Source organism: Magallana gigas, chromosome 1 (assembly GCF_963853765.1).
Source record: "Magallana gigas chromosome 1, xbMagGiga1.1, whole genome shotgun sequence".
Lineage (NCBI taxonomy): Eukaryota > Metazoa > Mollusca > Bivalvia > Ostreida > Ostreidae > Magallana > Magallana gigas.
In genome coordinates this window covers 49,643,307-49,664,853 of record NC_088853.1, presented here as the reverse complement: position 1 = coordinate 49,664,853, position 21,547 = coordinate 49,643,307, and the positions used below count along the sequence as shown (strand labels likewise).

General features: G+C 32.5%; 1 protein-coding gene across 2 annotated transcripts in view; it reads left to right on the top strand.

Annotated features, from left to right (window-relative positions):
- Positions 1-6,317, top strand: part of LOC105324614 (scavenger receptor class F member 2) — an 82,766-nt gene extending 76,449 nt beyond the window's left edge. For both annotated transcript variants that reach the window (XM_066069574.1, XM_066069570.1), the window contains exons 3-10: positions 2,099-2,350; positions 2,574-2,711; positions 2,851-2,988; positions 3,558-3,698; positions 3,991-4,128; positions 4,472-4,615; positions 4,858-4,960; positions 5,060-6,317. In XM_066069574.1, coding sequence (XP_065925646.1) covers positions 2,099-2,350; positions 2,574-2,711; positions 2,851-2,988; positions 3,558-3,698; positions 3,991-4,128; positions 4,472-4,615; positions 4,858-4,960; positions 5,060-5,264 — 1,259 coding nt within the window. In that variant the 3' untranslated portion in view covers positions 5,265-6,317. The remainder of the gene's footprint in view (positions 1-2,098; positions 2,351-2,573; positions 2,712-2,850; positions 2,989-3,557; positions 3,699-3,990; positions 4,129-4,471; positions 4,616-4,857; positions 4,961-5,059) is intronic.
- The last annotated feature ends 15,230 nt before the right edge of the window (positions 6,318-21,547 follow it).

The window sequence follows — 21,547 nt, the reverse complement described above, 5'->3', positions numbered from 1 at the left end:
AGAACCAGTGTATAGCTGAAATCAGTACCAGGGATTCAGTGTTATTTATTCCCATATACCCATAGATAACTCAAGGCAGAAAAAATTGAGGTTCCGCATATTCTGATAATTTCGAAACCTTCATCTGAATGGTGTTCATATGATTGTTGTGCAGTTTAGCCTTCTATCATTTAAAAATGTGTAACTGTTGTTCCGTTTAAAGTAAATACCTGAAATTTGGACACAACCATTACCAGTGTTAAAACTGTATGCCCATTAAATTTCAAGGTCATATCAAAAGGTCACAAAGATGCTGACGTCATTTAGCATTTTTATCAATTTACACCTTTGTCAAATATATACTTAAACCATTGTTAATTTAAAACCCAACGTTACATGTTTATCCTTGTAATATATTTAATATACAAATGTATTATAATTACTGCGTCATGACAATCACATTGCTAATTCTTATTTAAATTTGAACTATACAATATCTTGTTGAAGACCGTTACATGTTGCAAATTTCAGTTGGTTTACAAGTGCTATAATTTCTATATGTAAATTATATCACAGTAGTAATTACCTTTGCTTACCTATTTGAATTTATTCCAATGTCTGTAAGTAGCAGAAATTTAACTTGTATGAATAGCAGTACTAACATTTTAGCAATATTCTAAAAAGAAACTTACTCGCATAGAGAATTTTAACAATGGCCATTTCATTATAAACTCAACTGAAAGGGACTCGAATGGTAGGTTTGCTCACATTTGCAACTTCTCGGGCCTTTCCGGTAGGCTCTGCCGTATACTTATCAAAACCCGCAAATCCGTACTGTCATGTTTTAGAACTTCAAGGCATTTTCTTTTATAGAGTGGGTCTGTGCTCCATATTTTTCTCATAGTCTAAATAAGGTCTATTGGAAAACAAACCGATTTCACTCAACAGAAACGTGGAGAGAAGACCCACTATACATACATAAAAAATATCATTCTGTATCCCAACAATTGAACGTTTTGAAAAAAAATAATACAAGTCCGTAAATTCGTGGTCAGACATAATATTTAAACAGCCTCCTTTTTGTGTCTGAAATGGTTCTGTGGTTAGAGTACCTGACACAAGCTAACATTAAATACATAGGGTTTTTATGTGATGGGTTCGATACCGCAAAAATTTCTGGCAATATTTGTTTTCATATCTTTAGTTAAATGTATTTAAAACTGAATATAGTTAGAAATTGTGCTTTAGCAAACGCGTATAATAATATATTTGAATACATTAAATTGGGAAAAAAGAAATTTCATCAAATTGTATTTCACTATTAAACCGAATGGGAATTTGCACCATCTTATTCCCCCATCTTCTTTTATATTTTCCTAAATTTTATTATGAAACTCTTCTTAAGGAGACCAATTATACTACATTGTAAGTCTAAACTAAGTCTAATACAAGTCTGAAATGGCCTCGACCACCGAACCCTCTTATAAATTGCTTTCAAATTATATTTTAATGCTATGACTACATGTATGCTATAGTAGATAAATGATTCAACATTATAAATATGATTAAGGAACAGGCCACTTTAAATTATAACAATATGGTTGATATTTGTAACCTTACATGTATCATTCTTTCAATATTCATATTTTTTCAGTGTCTTTGCCTAGCTGTGATAACATTACGCATCGATATTGAACTACATGCATACATGTACATATGATTTCTGTCGGAGCGTGATCAAATCTTAAATAAAGCCCTCCGGTTTTATTGGATTTGATCACGCCCCAACCAATATTATCACCTCATAATACTCAAAGAATGATTCCCTTTTCCTTAATTGTGTCAGTTAATACAACGGCTACACTGCGGAATTCTTCGGATTATCGGTTTACGTATTGCACAGTACGGACAAGAACCACGAGTCATTACGTTTTAAAGACACTAAGCATACCTGGGAAATATCATCTAATTGTACAAACAAAACGTTTACTTCACATGGAAGATAATACTAAAATAACAGAACTCACCATTAAATGGGCATTTTATGAATGCTTTCCAAATATTTCAAATAAGTGTTTTAAATTAAGTGTGATTTGTTTGTGTGTTTTCTTTTTTATAGATGAACGCAATGGTTATACTGGTAGATTCCTGGGATACTCTGTCTACGTATCAAACTCAACCAATAAAGAGGACGGAGTACTATGTTTTAAGGACATTAACTACACCAAAGCAACCATTCCCAACCCTACAGACATAACGTGTATCACACACGGGAGGTATGTCATCTACTACAACAACAGGACTAACCCCCCGTATCCTGATATATATTCTCCGTACGCATTTAGCGAGCTGTGTGAAGTAGAAGTGCACGGTGAGTAAATTTAACAAAGAATGTGTTTGTAATGACCTAACGAGTGTTTAGTAGTTGTGCTTATGTATTATAGAAGTTAATAGATAAATGGTTGTTGAATTGTTGCATTCCGTTTCGAAAAAGATACGTATACCGTATACATGCAGTGTATTGTAAGTAGGGATATTTTAGAGTATTGAGGTTTTGTCCTTAGTAAGCATCATTACTTAAAATGTTTTAATAGGATGTCCCATACCTGGATATTACGGAGAGGACTGTTCTTTACCGTGTCCACAGAACTGTCAGGAAGGTCACTGTCACATTGTAGATGGAACCTGTCTGGGCTGTGTACCAGGATACAAAGGTCCAACTTGTAATGAAAGTGAGAGTTTTTAATCCAGTCTTTAGATTATTGTATCAATTAAAGAGTTCACTTTATTGTTATTTATTAGTTCTGTAACCCATTTTAGGACAGTAATCAGAACTGGTTATTTTTAGTAAAAAACACAACATTTGTTTAGAATGTCTTGATCAAACGTACGGTCTGGAGTGTCAGCAGATTTGTGTAAACTGTAAAAACAAGGAACCATGTCACCACGTGAACGGAAGTTGCCTGAACGGATGTTCCAGCGGATTTTATGGCGATTCGTGCAATTTAGGTACTAACACTTATAGTCATAATATTCTGTTTTGAACTGCTTTAAGTATGACATATAGCAAGTATAAACTTTGGGAACTTATGTCTAATACTGTAAACGTATTACATTTGCCCATGTATTATAATTAATAGCTTATTTGTCTTAATAAGACTTCCGCAAAATCAAGTACACCACCAAATGTTGAACATATAATATATGTAGATAAATAGGTGCATTAAGGCATGCGCTTAATCATTTCCACGCTTACTTAATGAAAAATGATTAATGCAAAATATCGTACACGCCAACTATAATACGTGTATAGTATCTCATGGAAAACATCATTAATTGTTGCTTTGTTTTCCCGGAGTGGCTTATCATCTACCACTGTAAACACATATTACATGTATTGTTTAAACGTCGTTTTACAACGAGATCATAGTTTTAATTCAATGCTTAATAAATGCAGTTTCTTCAAATATTTTTCGCTGCTTTTTTCGCTTTAAAAATGACCATTGAATTGCTTGAAGAAATAAAGAGAAATACATACTAGTGTCTTATAATTGACGTTATATTTTGTCTATAAATAGAATGTCCTGACGGCTGGTATGGGTCTAACTGCCAGGAACAGTGTAACGTCAACTGTGGAGTTCAATACAGATGTGACAGGGTGACAGGGCAGTGTGAGGGAGGATGTCAGGTGGGATGGAAAGGCGTCAAATGCGATACACGTATGGAACTCATTCACTATTGATATATTACAGCGGTACACCATGGAACTAATTCACTTATAAATTAATCAGTATTAAATGCCTTACGATAAAAACAAATGTATTGTCATGTTTGGAAGAAAAGTTAACTTAAAAAATGTATAGGTCGTGTAATTCTAATCAAATACATTTCATACTTGTGTTATATCTCCGTCTATAAATTCATAGCTATATTGAAATTATATTATTTGTAATGTTGAAATCCTATTTATTGCTGTTGCTAGTTAATTATTCAATAGCGTGTATCAAATAGATTGCAATGGCGGACAGTTCGGACAGAATTGCAGCTCTGTTTGTGGCCACTGTCTTGACAAAGAACAATGCCACTATATCCATGGAACCTGTTCCAATGGATGTGATGACGGCTACCAAGGACGAGACTGTACCCAAGGTATTAAAGGGACATGGTCACGATTTTGGTCAAATCCTATTTTTCTGTTATTATTATTTACAATGCATAAGGAATTCATTTTTAATGATCAAATGAACATGTTTGCACGTCTAATCTCAACGATTGTCAATAAATTCAAACAGACAACATTACAGCCTTTTAATGTAACCAACAAATATTTAATTAAGTAACGTAATGAAAAGAGTCCTATCTCCGTTGATTTAAAGTTTACGCTTATTGATTCAAAAGCATTTCATCTTGCAAAAACCGTGAATGAATAATGCAAACGCTACTTATTTAATCCCGGGTATTTTTTTAACTTAATTCATTGTTGTTATTTTAGTTTGCATAAACAATACATTTGGATCAAAATGTTCATTTATCTGTGGGAACTGCCTTTACCGGTATGGAGAACAATGTCATCACGAGACAGGTCAATGTCCACGTGGATGTGACGTTGGTTTCCATGGTGATCGGTGCGAACAAGGTATCGATAGTTAATGATTTACTGAAGAAACGATTTCTTGATTTGATGTCATATTTATAATAACACTCTGAATAATGTGAAGAAATTTGAATGTCTTGGTTGTGTTTTATTTGATTGGGTGCATTTAAAAAAGCTTCGAAGAGAGTTACACATGTTATATAATGTTTAAGATATTCTTTAAATGTTTCAATCAATTGCATTTATATCATAACCTGAATTGAATTTATTTTTTTCTGAATCAGCTTCCAGCGATGCTGCGTCGACATGTCAATCATCCACTGCAATATATGTTTCTGTGACCATTACAGTGCTTAGCGTATTATTAAATGTGTTTTTAATCATCAGGTAAGCACATTTTTCAATATTTTTTCTTTATTGAATTGTTCAGTTATTAGAGTTTTTGTTTTGAATTTGATTAACGACGAATCATATATTCTTTTCTAGACAACTAAGAAATAGCTTGTGTACATGTTCATGTTTACAACAAAAGATCCCAGATAACGTCGATAAACACTTTGATGGAAAGAACATTGAGTTAGAAAAGACAACGCATTTTTCAAAGTCCAAGTATGACCAAGCAGAAGACAATGCTGCCTATCAAGAGCTTGGAGAAATAACGAAAGAATCCCCGTATAACAATCTTTCTTGATGGAATAATTAGGATCCAGAGTGGTTATGAATATATTTTTGTGAACGCTTATTAATTTATATTAAAAACCGCAGTTTATCGGCCAGGATGTACTTTCGATACAATAATAACTAGATGTTGTCATTAGACAGTAATACCCGCACCAAGTGTTTGCCCCCAAAATAACACTGTTTTGTACCAGTTTAATTAAAAATGAAGGCCACATGCAAGCTCCGGTAATACATTTAGAAATTATAATTTTCATAACTGAAGGATGAGATCCCTTCCCATATGATAATACATATGAGCAGCACTTTATGTGCAATTTGGGGTTTTCAGTTAATCAATAATCTTAACATTTCATGTCATAGAAAGTATAATGGTCTATATAATTATTACAAACAAAATTAAAAATTGAATTATGCCCCCTCCCCGTGGCGGTTGCCGGTTTTAGATTTGCTTATGTGTGCCTACATGTACATCATCGTGTGCACAGATTTAGAGAAGGGGTGGGAGTGAGGGGTCCAGACCCCCCTCCCCCCTGAAAATTCATTTATATCAATTGTAAAATTACCAAAACATACACCTTGGACCCCAATACTCTTACAGACATGTAAACACTCTAACCCACTGCGCTTCAATGTTAGGCAACATTATTTGGGGGGTAAATATTTAATTAATATTTAATATACTTTATTGTTTATCTCAATAGGAAGTATACATCACAATACTGCACCACCTTAAAGCTGTTATTTACCTAATAAAATAGTGCAAGTGGATTTGAAGAATAGGTCATAAAAATACATGCATGTTACAAATAACTGATCTTTGTCTGCAAATAATGCTGAAAAATTCAGATCTGTACTTTATTCATTTCTTGAGAAAATGAATAATTAGTAACAACAAGTTTTGTCAGGCGGCGCAATGTGCGACGTCGAAAATTTCCAGTCTTTTGTTGTTGCTAAACTCTCCACATCGTTGACGATAACATTAACGTTTTATTTCCGAAATGTCTTAGAAAAAATATTATCTTTGAACATGTACCCTGAGTGCACATTAAACATATATTTCTAGTTTTTTTTATTTATTTTTTTTTTTATTTTATTTTCTTAGTACAAACGACCTGTCGGCTCCAAACTTGCCCTGTATTTACTTGTAACGTCCGTCTTATCAAAATGTGTCGTTCAGCATTTTGACGTCCATTAATACAGTAGGGGTTTCTTTTTTCCACTTATTGCCATCATATTTGTTCTAATATTTTCAATGTTGTTTAACTACTCATTCACAAAACGCATTTCTAATCGAGTTTGTTAATTTCATTTTCTTCCAAAGCCGCTTAAGATTTATTTCATGGTCTATACAAAATTGTATCAGTTACTGCTGCGCCGCCTAAACGCTGACATCGTCATTTTATTACGAGTTAACTTTTTAACTTGTCACAAAACGCGCTATAAAATATTTGAAAGTTTTGTTATAGCCAGAACATTTTCTGTGTAAATAATACAATTGTTATCAAATATCAATGTATGTTTTATTTGCATTTTGCATTCGAACAGTACTTTTCCTCGCAATTTTCATTTCATTATGTTGATTTTAACATTTTTGTTTTTGACATTGCGCCGCATGTCGAATTTCTGATCTAACATGCTTTTATTTCACTAATTTATTCTCAAACAATATTTGATTTGAAAACATTATTTGAATGCAAATTTCTTGAACCCTCGGTGGCACAAATTTCATCTTCCTTTGTCTTCGATTAACTGAGTAACGCCACTTGTCTACGCTATTTTGGGACAATCCTCGTAATTCCATGAATGCGTTGTTTTTCAGTATTATTAAAAAGATAACTCTTTCTAAATCTGTTTTTGTGGAGGATATAGATCCATGGGAGAGGGCTACCCAGGAATACCAAAATTGAAAATTGAGCCACCGTGGACTCTATTGATTCCACAGCATCTGTTAATTGTTTAAAGAAGATTCTACAGTTAATGACATACTAACCTTTCAGATCTGTAGACTTTTTCCAGTGGGTGAATAAGATTTTCTCTAATCCTCCTGCAATTCAACTTTATGAAAATTAAATCAAACAGCAAACCATACAATTTTTTTCTTTATTTTTATAGTCACTAAAGTGTTTCACCTTCCATTTTTTCATTTATTATGTTATTTGTGTTACACTGAAATCCTTTCTACCCTATTTGTTTTGGTGGTTAATATTCGCTGCATATATATTTTTTAAAGGGGCATGGTCACGATTTTGGTCAAAATTTATTTTTCTGTTTTTGATATTTACAATGCTTTATAAATGCATTTCTAATGATCAAATGAAATGTGGGTGCTCGTCAATGAGTTTTAAGCAAGATACAGGACTCACAATTCTTCGTCATGTAAACAAGGCTCGTGCCCCTTTTTTGTTTACATAGGTTCAATATACAGTCATTTCATGCATATCTTTTACAATTTTATGCTATGCTATGGTATGCGATTTTAATGATATGCTATGAGATTTGTTTGCTATGCTATGAGATTTGTATGCTATGCTATGAGAAATTGAAATGAAGGGCTTAATGATATGGTATGCTATGTTATGCTATAGTATGCTATGAGATTTGAACAAAAACGCCTCCATACACAGAAGAGTTCCACACATTTCAAAGTAAAATAATAAGAAGCCAAAGTTTACCACAAATCTATTATGTAAACATTTATTTTTTCAAATTAAAACATTTAAAACCGAGTTAAAAGAATGTTGTATGCTATGCTATGGTATGATATGACGAATGCGATTCTATGAGATTGTATGCTATGGTATGAGATTCCAATGCTATGCTATGAGATTTCAATGCTATGCTATGCTATGGTGTATGTTGTAAAAGATATGCTTGAACCGGCTGTACCTGTAAAAATCTTTTTTCAAGATGATTTGTCTATATACTTATTCTTTTTAAGCATAAATAAACAGTTCTTAACGATTAACTCATTCATTTTAGGTCTAAACCTGACATTTTTACTTCAACATTCAAAATGTAAACAAAAGCTTTGTTTACATAGCGAGGAATTGTAAGCTCTGTAACTCGCTTATTACTCAACAAATGACACTCAAATGTTGGTTGCCAATTGAAAATGCCTTGCTGAAGCATTATAAACATTAAAATTGAAAAAATAAATTTTGACCAAAATCGTGAACATGCCCCTTTAAATTCCCTTGTTCTATTTCTGAATCAGCATTAATAAAATTATGAATTGTCTTGGTTTTCTCTAATTATCAATTTTGTAGTGGTATCTCTGCTTCAATGCACTAATATTTTTTTTTATTTACAACACATCTTTTGAATTTATGAACGAAATATTTTCGGCTCTGAGTGTGAGACACACCTTCAACACTGTCAATGGCCACTGTGTCAGATTGAGATGTGCAGAAATGGATTAGAAATGATTTTGATGGGTAATTGTTAGGAAATAAAAACCAGGAATTGATTGACATCTGGTGTCTAACCTGTCACTATGCTCAAAAAGCTTGTCCTGTTTATCTCGTAATAAAACTGCTAATTGACATATGTTAATGCAGAATTTTTTTTTTAACCAAAATGACTCGTGTTGTCAAATCTGCTGAAAATCATAATCAGTGAATTGGCAGAATCGATTGTCTCTTACCAACTGATGATCAATCAATAATCAAATCAATTTAATATGTTCTTTTTTTATTGTATTCATCTGTAAAACCTTAAATATTTTTTAAAGTAAATTATTACAATGATACGTATGTAATACATATTTAAACATAAGCTGCGTTCATCCAATGGAAGCATCATAAAACATAGTATGTAGTGATTGTTCTTGTCTGATCTGTTAGTATACACATGTACTGAGTATGATCAGAGACATAGATAACAGAGACTGATCGAAATCTCAAAAAATACCGTGGTCCCTATTGTTAAGTTGTCCCATGCAGTTTAAATCAGTAAATCTTTCTTATAAACAATTATATCGAAATATAAACAGCTAAAACCTATTACCAATACATTCAAAATATTATATTTTCATGAGTTTAGGTCATATAAACAATATTAAAGGAGGAGTTTTAGGAGGCAGTTGGCTACCCGTCGTGCGAGATTTCGCCGATGTTTTATAGCTGGCCAATATATTTTCTATATATAAATCTTATTTTATTTTTTGTTTGTTTCAAAAATGTCTAAAACCTATGCATGCACACTTTTTATTAAAACAATATAATTTTGGTTTAAAATCATTATCTCAGTTAACTAAAATGTACTTCTCAAAGTAAGATTGGTCCTGCACCATTTCTCAACAACAAAACATGCTAATGGTTGAGTTGCCAATCTCTGTTATTAAAGCTGACATGAATTCATAAATACGCATTACTTCCTTTTTATCTCCGACTACCTCCATATTAGTTGTCGATTTCTATTGATTTGCTCATCGCTACACACCCCCTATATAAGGCGGAGAGCTCTCGTCATGCTTCACCGCATTCAGGAATTTCATACACCCGAACACGTTACCTTGGACGAAAAGACTTGTAAAAACGCGTTTTGAACAAAAATAATATGACAACCACTTCACTGGCAAGATATATCCAATAAACGACGAAACGAGACAGACTGAAATCCAGGCGCAGATACTTCAGAAATTCCTCGATTAAATGTAGACCATGTTCCTGTGTATGTTATAACATCGCACATGCGCAAACCACACCCTGTGGCAGATCGAGCAATGTTTATTAAGTTTTTGTAGGAACGGATAGAAACATTGTTACTTTCTTGGATTTACTATCATTTAGCTACTGTGTTGGATGTAGTGTCGCCAGGGTTTTCAAGAAGATGCAGACGTAATGCACTCTGAATGAACGACATACGTGTTCGATGTGCATGCGAAGTAAGGCAGCACTGTCTGTGCAAAATAATACAGATACCTTGGACATCCTTTCAAAGAATAAATATATTTTGTAATTCATTGATTGTTGTTTTCTTTATTCTTTATTACTACATTTTACTACATGTACAATGTGTAGTTCATGCATTAGAAGTCCGTGCAACGTGAATGCCTCGATCGGAAAGCAACCGACCGTAACTTTCTCAACCGGTATATATACCCCAGTGGCAGTAGAGGAGCGATCGAAACTAATATGGCGACCAAATGCTTTTATGAATTCATGTCAGCTTTAAGTCTCTGGTATGATTCACTCTATTTCTTACAGAAACGTATGGTTAATTCATAGCTCTATAGAAACAGACAGGACTGAAATATACACGCCCCGTTTTATCGATTGGTCAAAACCTACAGCGACCTAAGAAAAATCACAGATTGCACGAAATAATCATGATGATGTCAGACTCAAATTCACATAGGAGACGATTTGACTTTCTTTTAGCTAACTTACTGATGTACATTTACAGTTATTTTGTGATTTTGACTTACTATTTACAATCAGTTTATTAATTTGTTAAAAGAAAGATGTAATATAAACAATATTATGCTTTCTTTGATGACTCATTCGGATTATGAAGGTAACAAACATTGCAGAAAATTTTTTGCATAAACCACGTTAGTGTGTTATGTATTTTTTTCCGCAATGTCGTTACCTTCATACTCCGCATGAATCACCAAGGAAAGCATTTTATTGTTTATATATTGGACACACTGATTGCGACGAGGACATACATTTACGTCACTGGTTCATTTTTACTCTATTTAACCCCTAGCTGCACTCGCTCAAACGGTTGCACCATGAAGATGCAACTTACATTTCTTTTTCCTTTGCAGGACACATCTGAATACATTTTCCTGTTAAATTTGGGACCAGTCTTTCCATCACACAAAAGTGTTCAATGTTGATATAGACGGTTATATTTATATAACATTACCCTAGTCTTAAAGCGTTTAAAAGATTGACAATTCAATGTAATTTCGGAGTTTTTTGGGATTAGTTTCCAAAATGGGGAGACGCGGAAAAACGGATGCGGAACGGGACGCAAAAGCTAACATAAACTATTTCTTTAAGTTAATGAATCTCTTAAGGCTGATTGGTACTAAGGTATAATTAAAGAAAATGATATTATAATAAACTTTAATTTGCAACAAAATGCCTCATTCTATATGATAAGTTAACATTTGCTGACGACTAAGCTTAGAAACAAATATATTTTATTATCAAAATCAATACTGTAGACCATTTCTCATTTTTTGATAATAATTAAACAATAATCTTAACTAACGGTAAAGGATTTTTATTTGCTAGTTATGAAACTGGTGTGGAACCAGATTTTAATTAGTATTTTTTTACTCCCCCGTGACCCCCCCCAATCGAAAAGCTCTTTTTGTAACTGTTTGGTTATCTTTATTTTTTTTTTAATTTCAAAGTCATATAAATATCCGATCATAAATATTTATATGAGTGTGTTGATAAACTTTAAAAGTTGGAAATCGCCATTAAGGATTTTTTTAAAATGTGCCTACAGTGTATGTACATGTGCATGTACATGCATAATTATAAGCTAAGAGTAGGTACGTATGATTGCAAACATTGACACGTACTTCCTTCGTCTCTATAAGACTGTTATGATTTCATTTCAAACAGACGTAATATTCTCTGAAATTTCGACGACATAAGTTTAAATTTCCTATTGTACAGAATATAATAGAGGGTCAGGTAGATGATGGCTATGACTAGATCTTGTAGACGAATAAACAGTTTTTACACTATACATGTATTTACATATGTACTTGTACCATAGCTTGGCGAGTTTTCTATTGTTAAAAGTGTGGGTTATATATACAAGTACCTGTATGAAATTACACTCTCCACAGGGAAGATCTATTATTCTAATGTATACGGTTTTTTTTTACGCATGGACTGTTTATTTGGGTATGTATATTAGTTTATTTAAAAGCCTTGATTTTTACTTCCTGGATGGTTTAACATATAAAAAACAGCCATAATGGAGGCAGTTTTATTTTGTTCTTTTCTGTCTGTATGGATCAGTCTTGGCAGAGCATATGGTAAGACATTCTACTGACTCTTTCATTTATTTATTTATTTACCAAGGAATACATATTGTGACTTATTGTTTTCATAATCAGGTCGACGGGCAGAAGTCGGTCCCTTTCTCAGCCCTTTTCACAATAAATTACTTGTCTCTGCTCCCTTCCACACGGTAACGGACGCATATATACAACGTACTAATAATCCTGACGAAACCAGGCAGTGTGACTCTTTTTTATACTTTTAGGCCACAATAGCCTACTTCAAATTTGATATTACAATGTGTCTTCATAATGATATGCCCCTTTAAAGGGGCATGGTCATGATTTTGGTCCAAAATCATTTTTTGATTTTAATGTTTACAATGCTTCAGTTAGGCATTTTTAATAAGCAACCAAACTATGAGTGTCATTCGTTGAGTTATAAGCGAGTTACATAGCTTACAATTCTTCGCTATGTAAGCGAAGCTGTTGTTTTCATTTTGAATGTTGGAGTAAAAATTCCAATTTTATATCTGAAATGAATGTGTGACTTGGAACATTAGGAACTGTTTATTTATGCTTAAAATGAATAAGAAGATAGAAAAATCAGCTTGAGAAAGATTTTTACTGATATATTGAACCCATGTAACCAAATACAGGACACGTGCCTTGTTTACATGACGAAGAATTGTGAGCCCTGTGTCTAGCTTATAAATCAACGATTGACTCTCAAATTTCATTTGATCATTAAAGATGCATTTCAAAGGCATTGTAAATAATAAACATACCAAAAAATTAAAAGAATTTGACCAAAATCGTGACCATGCCTCTTTAATACGTACGTTACATGAAAGTAGTACACCGAAACCACAAAACTTGACATTGTATATGTTTAAAATATGTGTATATATTATTGTCATCAAAACAGCTAAAAAATAAAACGAACTGGTTATGAAAGTATAAAATGAGTGCTGTTCTGCATTCCTTATATTGACCTAGCTTTAATCGTTAAATACCTCAAAGTAACAATTGTGTTCATAACTTTTAAAAAAATTGATAGTTGGTGAAAAATTAAATTCAGTGGTAGGTAATGCCCCTCCACCCCACCATAGCACAAGTTATAAACCAAAATGCTTTATTGACATGCTCGTATTAAATGCATCCAATCATTGATTATTTTTTTTTATTGCTAACTATACTGTACTTGACTCCCTGTATTATTAATTTCCTACATAAGCATTAATAAAGTTGATTACTTCTCTCAAATTGAAATTTACGTGTCGATAAAAGTAATAATAATCTTTTCACGCAGTAATTATAATTTTAAATAAACCAGACTAGCGGCAGTATCCTTTCACATGTAATTGCGGACATTGTCTCCATGTGGATGAACGATATTCAACACAACATACATGTACATGTAGATTTTCGTCCCTGGCTTTAGAAAAGCATACATACATGATATAGGCAAATATTGGCGGGTGAAGTAAATTCTTAACCGTTTTGTTTTACAGAGAACACGGCTTTGCCTAAGACAGCTGTATCCTTAAAACAAACTTTCGGTGTTATATATAACCACTGTTTTACAGATAATCTTGCATTGAACAAATCAGCATGGCAGCAGCATCCTTTCAACAATAACGACGATGTGTGGGGGGCGGATCGTGCTGTGGACGGACTGTATACTGACCTGTCTGCTGCTGGAGGACAATGTGTGGTGTCCGGAAACGCCCGATCAACAGCAGAATGGCGGGTAGATCTGGGAGTAGAACTCAGTATACATCACATCTTTATACAGTACAGGACTGATAACGCTGTCTGGAGTAGGTATGCATTAAACGAGACGATATGGCAATAAAAACGCATTTATAAGTTTATGCTTTAAATGAAGCAGTTTTAAAGATAAAACATTATACATGTACAGGTAATTATCATTGTATAATCAAATGTTCCATTAGTACCCCATGTGTTGGATTGATTATTTAAACAAATTACATTAAAAAAAAACACTTTTCTGATTAACATAGTCTTATTGTACTTACATGCATATGAACTAGTGTCGAATCGTTATTTAAAAGTTTTATATTTTGCACACATTGCTAATCGAGCGTGTATGAGAGGTGAATGAGTGAATGTGTGAATGAGTTTTGGTTAGTCACGTGAGGATTCGGTTTACGGGTATTTGTTGATCACGTGTTTATTCTTCACTACTATAGTGCAGCGGCCCGTTTCACAAAGCATGCTTAGGACAAAGTTATATCTTAGGAAAGAACTTTTTCCTAAGTTCATTACTTATTCGTTTCACTATTCCAGTCTTATCTTATGAAATTCCTAAGTTTTGTCTTAACTTTAAGACAGGTAATTCGATGTCTTAGGAACAAACTTAACATGGCGAATGTTTGTTTTATAATGAAATGAATCACATGCACATTAAAGTTGAACAAAAATACAAGAAAAACGAATCATTAGGACTTGTTAACTTTACTTCTTAAATGAAAATTTTAGAACTATCAAAATAAGCATAATCATATTTCTTCAATTAATTTCTTTTGTGTACACTTTTAATCTTAACCTTTTTTTTTAAAGATTATCTGGTCGCACGCGCAGATGGGTAGCGGGTATTGTTATAGCTAGTGCACTGATGACAATGAAATTATTCATGCCCGAGAATCACTGATATCATTAGTAGTTTGATAAAAATAGGAATAAATACTAAATAAAACTCAATATACAAAATGACTGGATGATTTGTCCTATCCCTCCACCAAATAAGCTTTTCTTTTACCGAAACAATTTTAGGTGTTTTCTTTGCGGTGGGGTGTGGGGCTGTTTATTTCAGTTTTTGTTTAGAGGGGTAGGAGTGACCGGCAAGTGGTTTAGGTATGTCGATTCTAAATCATCCATGGGAATGCTGTTTCATTAAAAAATATTTGTCGTTTATCCTCACTTCCTCTATCAGCCAAGATGCATTTATTTGCAGTGTTGTTTTTTGTTTTTTGTTTTTTTTTTTTTATTTGCAATTTATAAATTTTTCACATAAACAATCATACACACACTCATGCAATCTCAACAAGAATATACAATAAATAGTTTGAGGAATATTGTTGATACAACGTACAGAAAAAAAGTATACGAGTCTACTCTTGAAAAATATTTCTCCACAAAGTCCATCTTTTGTCAAATATTTTCATTTCAGAATTTGTATAAGATATACATTTTTCAATTTCATATTTCACTTTTAAGTAACATAATAAACCAGATAAACATGGAAGTTTGTTTTGTTTAGAAAAATAAAAAATGAATAGTTTTCCATATAATATAAGGAAATTCACAGCCATGTTTGTATCTAGAAGAGGACAATTTCCAAAAATGACATTTGATATATTGAAACCAACTCTTTCTGAAGTAGTATAATTATAAATGTGAATACTAAACTGATTCCACATAGCTAATGAATGGGAACAACTAACAGAAATATGCTCAATAGTTTCAGTAGAATTCCCACAGAATGAGCAATCATCGTTATCAGAAGCTTTTATCTTCTTCAGATAATTTTTAACTGGGAGAATTCTGTGTAAAATCCTATACTGGAACCATTGAGCAGCAGAATCTTTGGTCACACTAAAACATATTTTAACGAGGCCGGGTCTAATTTGTTCTGCCCTAGATTTTTGGATGAAACTTTTTACATGAATTTCTACTGATATGATTATTATTTTAAGATTAAAAAATAATACATTTACCACACCGTTTGTTTAGGGGGTCATCTCAAAGTTTGTTAATCTTTAACATAGGACCCTATGGGATTTTGCTTGAAATGTATCAATTTTGCATATTTTTTACATTTTTTCAAAACTTCTGCCCTAGGGATTTCTTTTTCTGTTCTACATATAAAAGTTATTGCTAAAAGGCATCAAATGGTCAAATAAAAAAAAACCTTTTACCTCCTGGTTTGTTCCACGGGTCTTATCAAAGTTGATTTTTGTATGCCAAATTTTCCAGATTCGTCAGATAATGGCTATTTTTATTTGACAAAGGCGGAAAAGGTGATCTATATAGTATTATTAAATATACAGACATATTTAAGTAATACAAAATAGATATAACATCACATATTAAGGGTCATTAATATAAAATACATAGTTACTGTCTTGAAATATATGAATTAAGCTATATTTAGGCGGGTTAAGAAAACTTGACAGAGGGCTAGGCTTGCTGAACCCTCTTCACGTTTTCGACCCGAGCCCAAATATAGTTTATACTTCGAGACATTTATGTTTATTCCACAATATAACATTATTTTTACGCATCAAACGAGATATTTTCAACAATTTTCGCTCAATATTTGCAGTTGAAACTATCACGCCATGGCGTCAACCAAGCAAAAAAAATGACGTCACAATACAATTAAACGCTGCGCGAAAGCGTGCGTACTCGTGCTGTACTCGGCCTCGTTAAATACATCTTTGGTGGTTTTTTCTACATAACCATTAAGTGACATTTCAGAGTTCCATCTGACAACAGAAGCTGGAGTTTTGTCCTTAGTGTTAATATTTTTATAGATAATATTGGTACATTTTTTATAAAAGAACAATGGCTCATAATACAATGGTATAACGGGACCTATAGTATAACAATACATTTCTTTGGTGAAACTGAAAAGTCTTAAAAACTTTGCAATGACACTTATAATGCTATTATATTGCATTGTACATACATGACTAATGTTAAATTTGTTTTCAAACATCTCTTTTGGTAGAAGAGTTCCATTATCATCTAAGAAATCATTAACAGTTCTTACACCCTTTTCATACCAGTATTTTATAAACAAACTTTTCTTACCAACCGTTATCTTAGAATTGTACCATACAGGAGATGAAGTAACCTTGTAGGAATTTTGCAAGTTACCAATATATGATGCCAGTACATACAACCATGATTTTAAAACATCAACCCAAAAGTTGTTGGTTGTCTTATCTAAAAGTTTCTAAATAAAATTATCACCAAAATCCAGAATTTTTCTGACAGCAGTGTCACCATATATTGCAAAAAAAAATATGAACCCATGATTGTTCTCCTCTAAGGAGCTTTTGTATCCAGGAACTTTTTAACGATACTAAAAAATTATCAATATTGACCATATTAAGTCCACCGTTAACATATATTTGGGTAACAACCTCCCGTTTGATTTCATCACACTTGGCTTTCCATAGAAATCTAAAGAGTTCTTGGGTCAAAGATGTTTTAATTATGGTTACTCTTCCAATGGGAGTGAGAATTCGTCTATTCCATTGCTGAATCAATGCCAGTATCTTTGGTAATTGTTTATCATAATTTAAGTCAACAATTTTATTGAGATCAACTGAAAAATATATACCTAATAAATTGAATTATGTTGATCCCCAATCTAGTTTCCACCTAGTATGATGGAAGACTTGACTAGACAATTTTCTTGAGCCAATCCAAATAATTTTTGTTTTCGAACTGTTAATTTTCAAACCAGATAATCTTGCAAAAAATTCTAAAGTATCAAGAGCAGCAAAAAGAGACTGTTCAGAACCATCAAGGGTTAGTGAAGTGTCATCGTCATACTGTGTTAGTTTATATTCCTTGTTATAAATAATTATACCTTTTATTTCTTTGTTTTGTTTAATCAAAATAGAAAGTATTTCTGCACAAAGTATAAATAGATAAGGGGCAGCTGTGTCCTCTTGTCGACAACCGCGTTGAATACTAAATTGATCTGATAAGTAACCACTCTGCAGAATTGCAGATTTAAAATTGGTATTTAAATTTTTTACTCAGTCACTAATATACTTACTTAATCCAAATAATTCTAAAACTTTGTAAATGAATGACCATGAAATAGAATCAAAGGCTTTCTCAAAATCAATTAGCATAAGAAGGCCTGGGATGTTATTAAATTCTGTATAATCCATGAGGTCATAAATAAATCTAGTATTTTCACCTATAAACCTGCCCTGGATAAAACCGCTATGAGTATTGGAAATTAGCGTATCCAGAGTGGATTTGATCCTATAACTTATACAACCTGATACTAATTTATAAAAAACATTTAGAAGTGTAATAGGTCTCCAGTTTTTCAAAAATTGCCTAGGTTTGTCACCCTTTGTAAACAAGAAATTATACCAAGCCTCTGTGATATGGGTAATTGTTTTTGAATAAATATGTCATTGATAGCACTAATTATAAAATACTTTAAATCATTCCCCCAAAAAATTAAAGAATTCAGCCGTAAAACCATCACTGCCTGGTGACTTATTGGTTTTCATATCTTTAAGAACATGGAAAACTTTTCTGTAATATGTTCATCAAGTTTCTTTGAGACCTTATCATCTAAACATGGTACACTGGGAGAAGAGATCACACTCTGAATGTCGATATCATTTAGTTCATGATCAAAATTTTCATATAAATTTTCATAGAATATCTTAACATTATTCATAATGTCTGACTGATCATATATGATCTCTCCTCTTGTGTTAACTTTTTAATTGTTTTGTTGAGAAAGTTTCTAGATTCAAGGTGACAAAAGTATTTTGTAGGTTTTTCCCCAAGCTCTACCCATTTTGCCCTTGATCGAACAAAGTGGCCTTGTAGTTTTTCTTTTCGCAACTTTTCAAGTGCTGTTTTTTTATCTTCTAAAAAGGTATGATCAACAATCTTACTGTTATGTTCAATATCATTTCTTTAATACGAGCACATTCTAAATTATTGCGCTCTTTTTTTTCTGAAAGAGGAGTATGATATGGTAATTCCACGAATTTCCATAAGTAATATTTCCAAAGAAAGAGAGTCATTAAGTTTACATTCGGTCTCCATGGAACTATTTCCATACTGTGTTTTTACCATCTGTATTTGATTCTTGACCTTATCAACGTAAGTTTTGTCATAAAGTAGATTATTATTGAATTTCCATAAACCTCGTCCTCTTTCAAATGTATTTAATCTAAATTCAATAACAACAGCAGAATGGTCAGACCGATAACCAGATTTGATACACATATCTTCAACTATGTTTTCTTTTGTAAAAAAACCCTATTCTAATAACAACCATTACAAGAAACCTCGCGTTACATTAAACTTAGTTTAAAAGTTCCACATCTTTCCATTCTAAATTCATGTTAGTATTGTATCCCATTTTGAAATATACCGTAAGATATAGTAAAGTCATAATATTTGGATATCCCAACGGGTATTTTTAATTTAGGATTAAACATATCGGACTACACTGTTTTTATAATGGACCAACTAGGCAAACACAAAAATACACTCGATCATTTATAAAGAATAACAGAAATTATAGCAGTGACCAATTTTTTCAAATGATTCATGCTGTTAAGAATTAAATATACATGTAGCAAAAAACAAGAAAGATATTGCGATTTCTCAAATTCAAAAAATATCGTTTTCATGGTCAATATGGTTTTATAATGTTATTTTTATCTAATTGTGTATGCACGAACTATTTGCACTGTTTTTACACGTTTTAACTTTTTTTCTAATTTGTTTCTAGGTGAATAAGGGAATGTGTTTTTACATTTACTTAGAAAGTTTACACCCATGCCATATTGAAGAGAATTTACATGATCGATATCAGTAAGGCATTAATGAAATGATTTAAAAGTGGCTTGCTATGTATTTAAAGATAAGATTAAGTCAGCTGCGTTACACTAAGAAAGTTTTGTGAAACAGCTATGACAAATCTTATAACTTAGGCATATCTTAAGTTCTATCTTAGAAAACGTCTTAGGAAATCTTTGTGAAACGGGCCCCAGCTGACCAATAGAAAACGACTGAATTCATTAATATGCATGGCCTTACTAACTCACAATAAATAACGTACATGTAAATCCCGCCAATTCCGCAAACCCCACGATTTTTATCTTCATGGTAGAGACAGTGAAGTGTACTTTTTCCGTACCTGTGCAATATATTTCATATATTTTGTAGACTCATAGTTCTGGATGCCTGGCAAGCTTCCGTTTACCTTGTATTTAAAATATATTAATTGTAAATTACTTTTCATTTATTTTATTCAAATATTCTAAACTACTGTCCGATGTTGGGTATGAATTGTGCAACTGTTTGTGAGTGTTAGTGTGTTTGTACTTATAGGCTTTATTTGTTAATATAATCCTCGAAATAAAGAACCAGTGTATAGCTGAAATCAGTACCAGGGATTCAGTGTTATTTATTCCCATATACCCATAGATAACTCAAGGCAGAAAAAATTGAGGTTCCGCATATTCTGATAATTTCGAAACCTTCATCTGAATGGTGTTCATATGATTGTTGTGCAGTTTAGCCTTCTATCATTTAAAATGTGTAACTGTTGTTCCGTTTAAAGTAAATACCTGAAATTTGGACACAACCATTACCAGTGTTAAAACTGTATGCCCATTAAATTTCAAGGTCATATCAAAAGGTCACAAAGATGCTGACGTCATTTAGCATTTTTATCAATTTACACCTTTGTCAAATATATACTTAAACCATTGTTAATTTAAAACCCAACGTTACATGTTTATCCTTGTAATATATTTAATATACAAATGTATTATAATTACTGCGTCATGACAATCACATTGCTAATTCTTATTTAAATTTGAACTATACAATATCTTGTTGAAGACCGTTACAGGTTGCAAATTTCAGTTGGTTTACAAGTGCTATAATTTCTATATGTAAATTATATCACAGTAGTAATTACCTTTGCTTACCTATTTGAATTTATTCCAGTGTCTGTAAGTAGCAGAAATTTAACTTGTATGAATAGCAGTACCAATATTTTAGCAATATTCTAAAAAGAAACTTACTCGCATAGAGAATTTTAACAATGGCCATTTCATTATAAACTCAACTGAAAGGGACTCGAATGGTAGGTTTGCTCACATTTGCAACTTCTCGGGCCTTTCCGGTAGGCTCTGCCGTATACTTATCAAAACCCGCAAATCCGTACTGTCATGTTTTAGAACTTCAAGGCATTTTCTTTTATAGAGTGGGTCTGTGCTCCATATTTTTCTCATAGTCTAAATAAGGTCTATTGGAAAACAAACCGATTTCACTCAACAGAAACGTGGAGAGAAGACCCACTATACATACATAAAAAATATCATTCTGTATCCCAACAATTGAACGTTTTGAAAAAAATAATACAAGTCCGTAAATTCGTGGTCAGACATAATATTTAAACAGCCTCCTTTTTGTGTCTGAAATGGTTCTGTGGTTAGAGTACCTGACACAAGCTAACATTAAATACATAGGGTTTTTATGTGATGGGTTCGATACCGCAAACA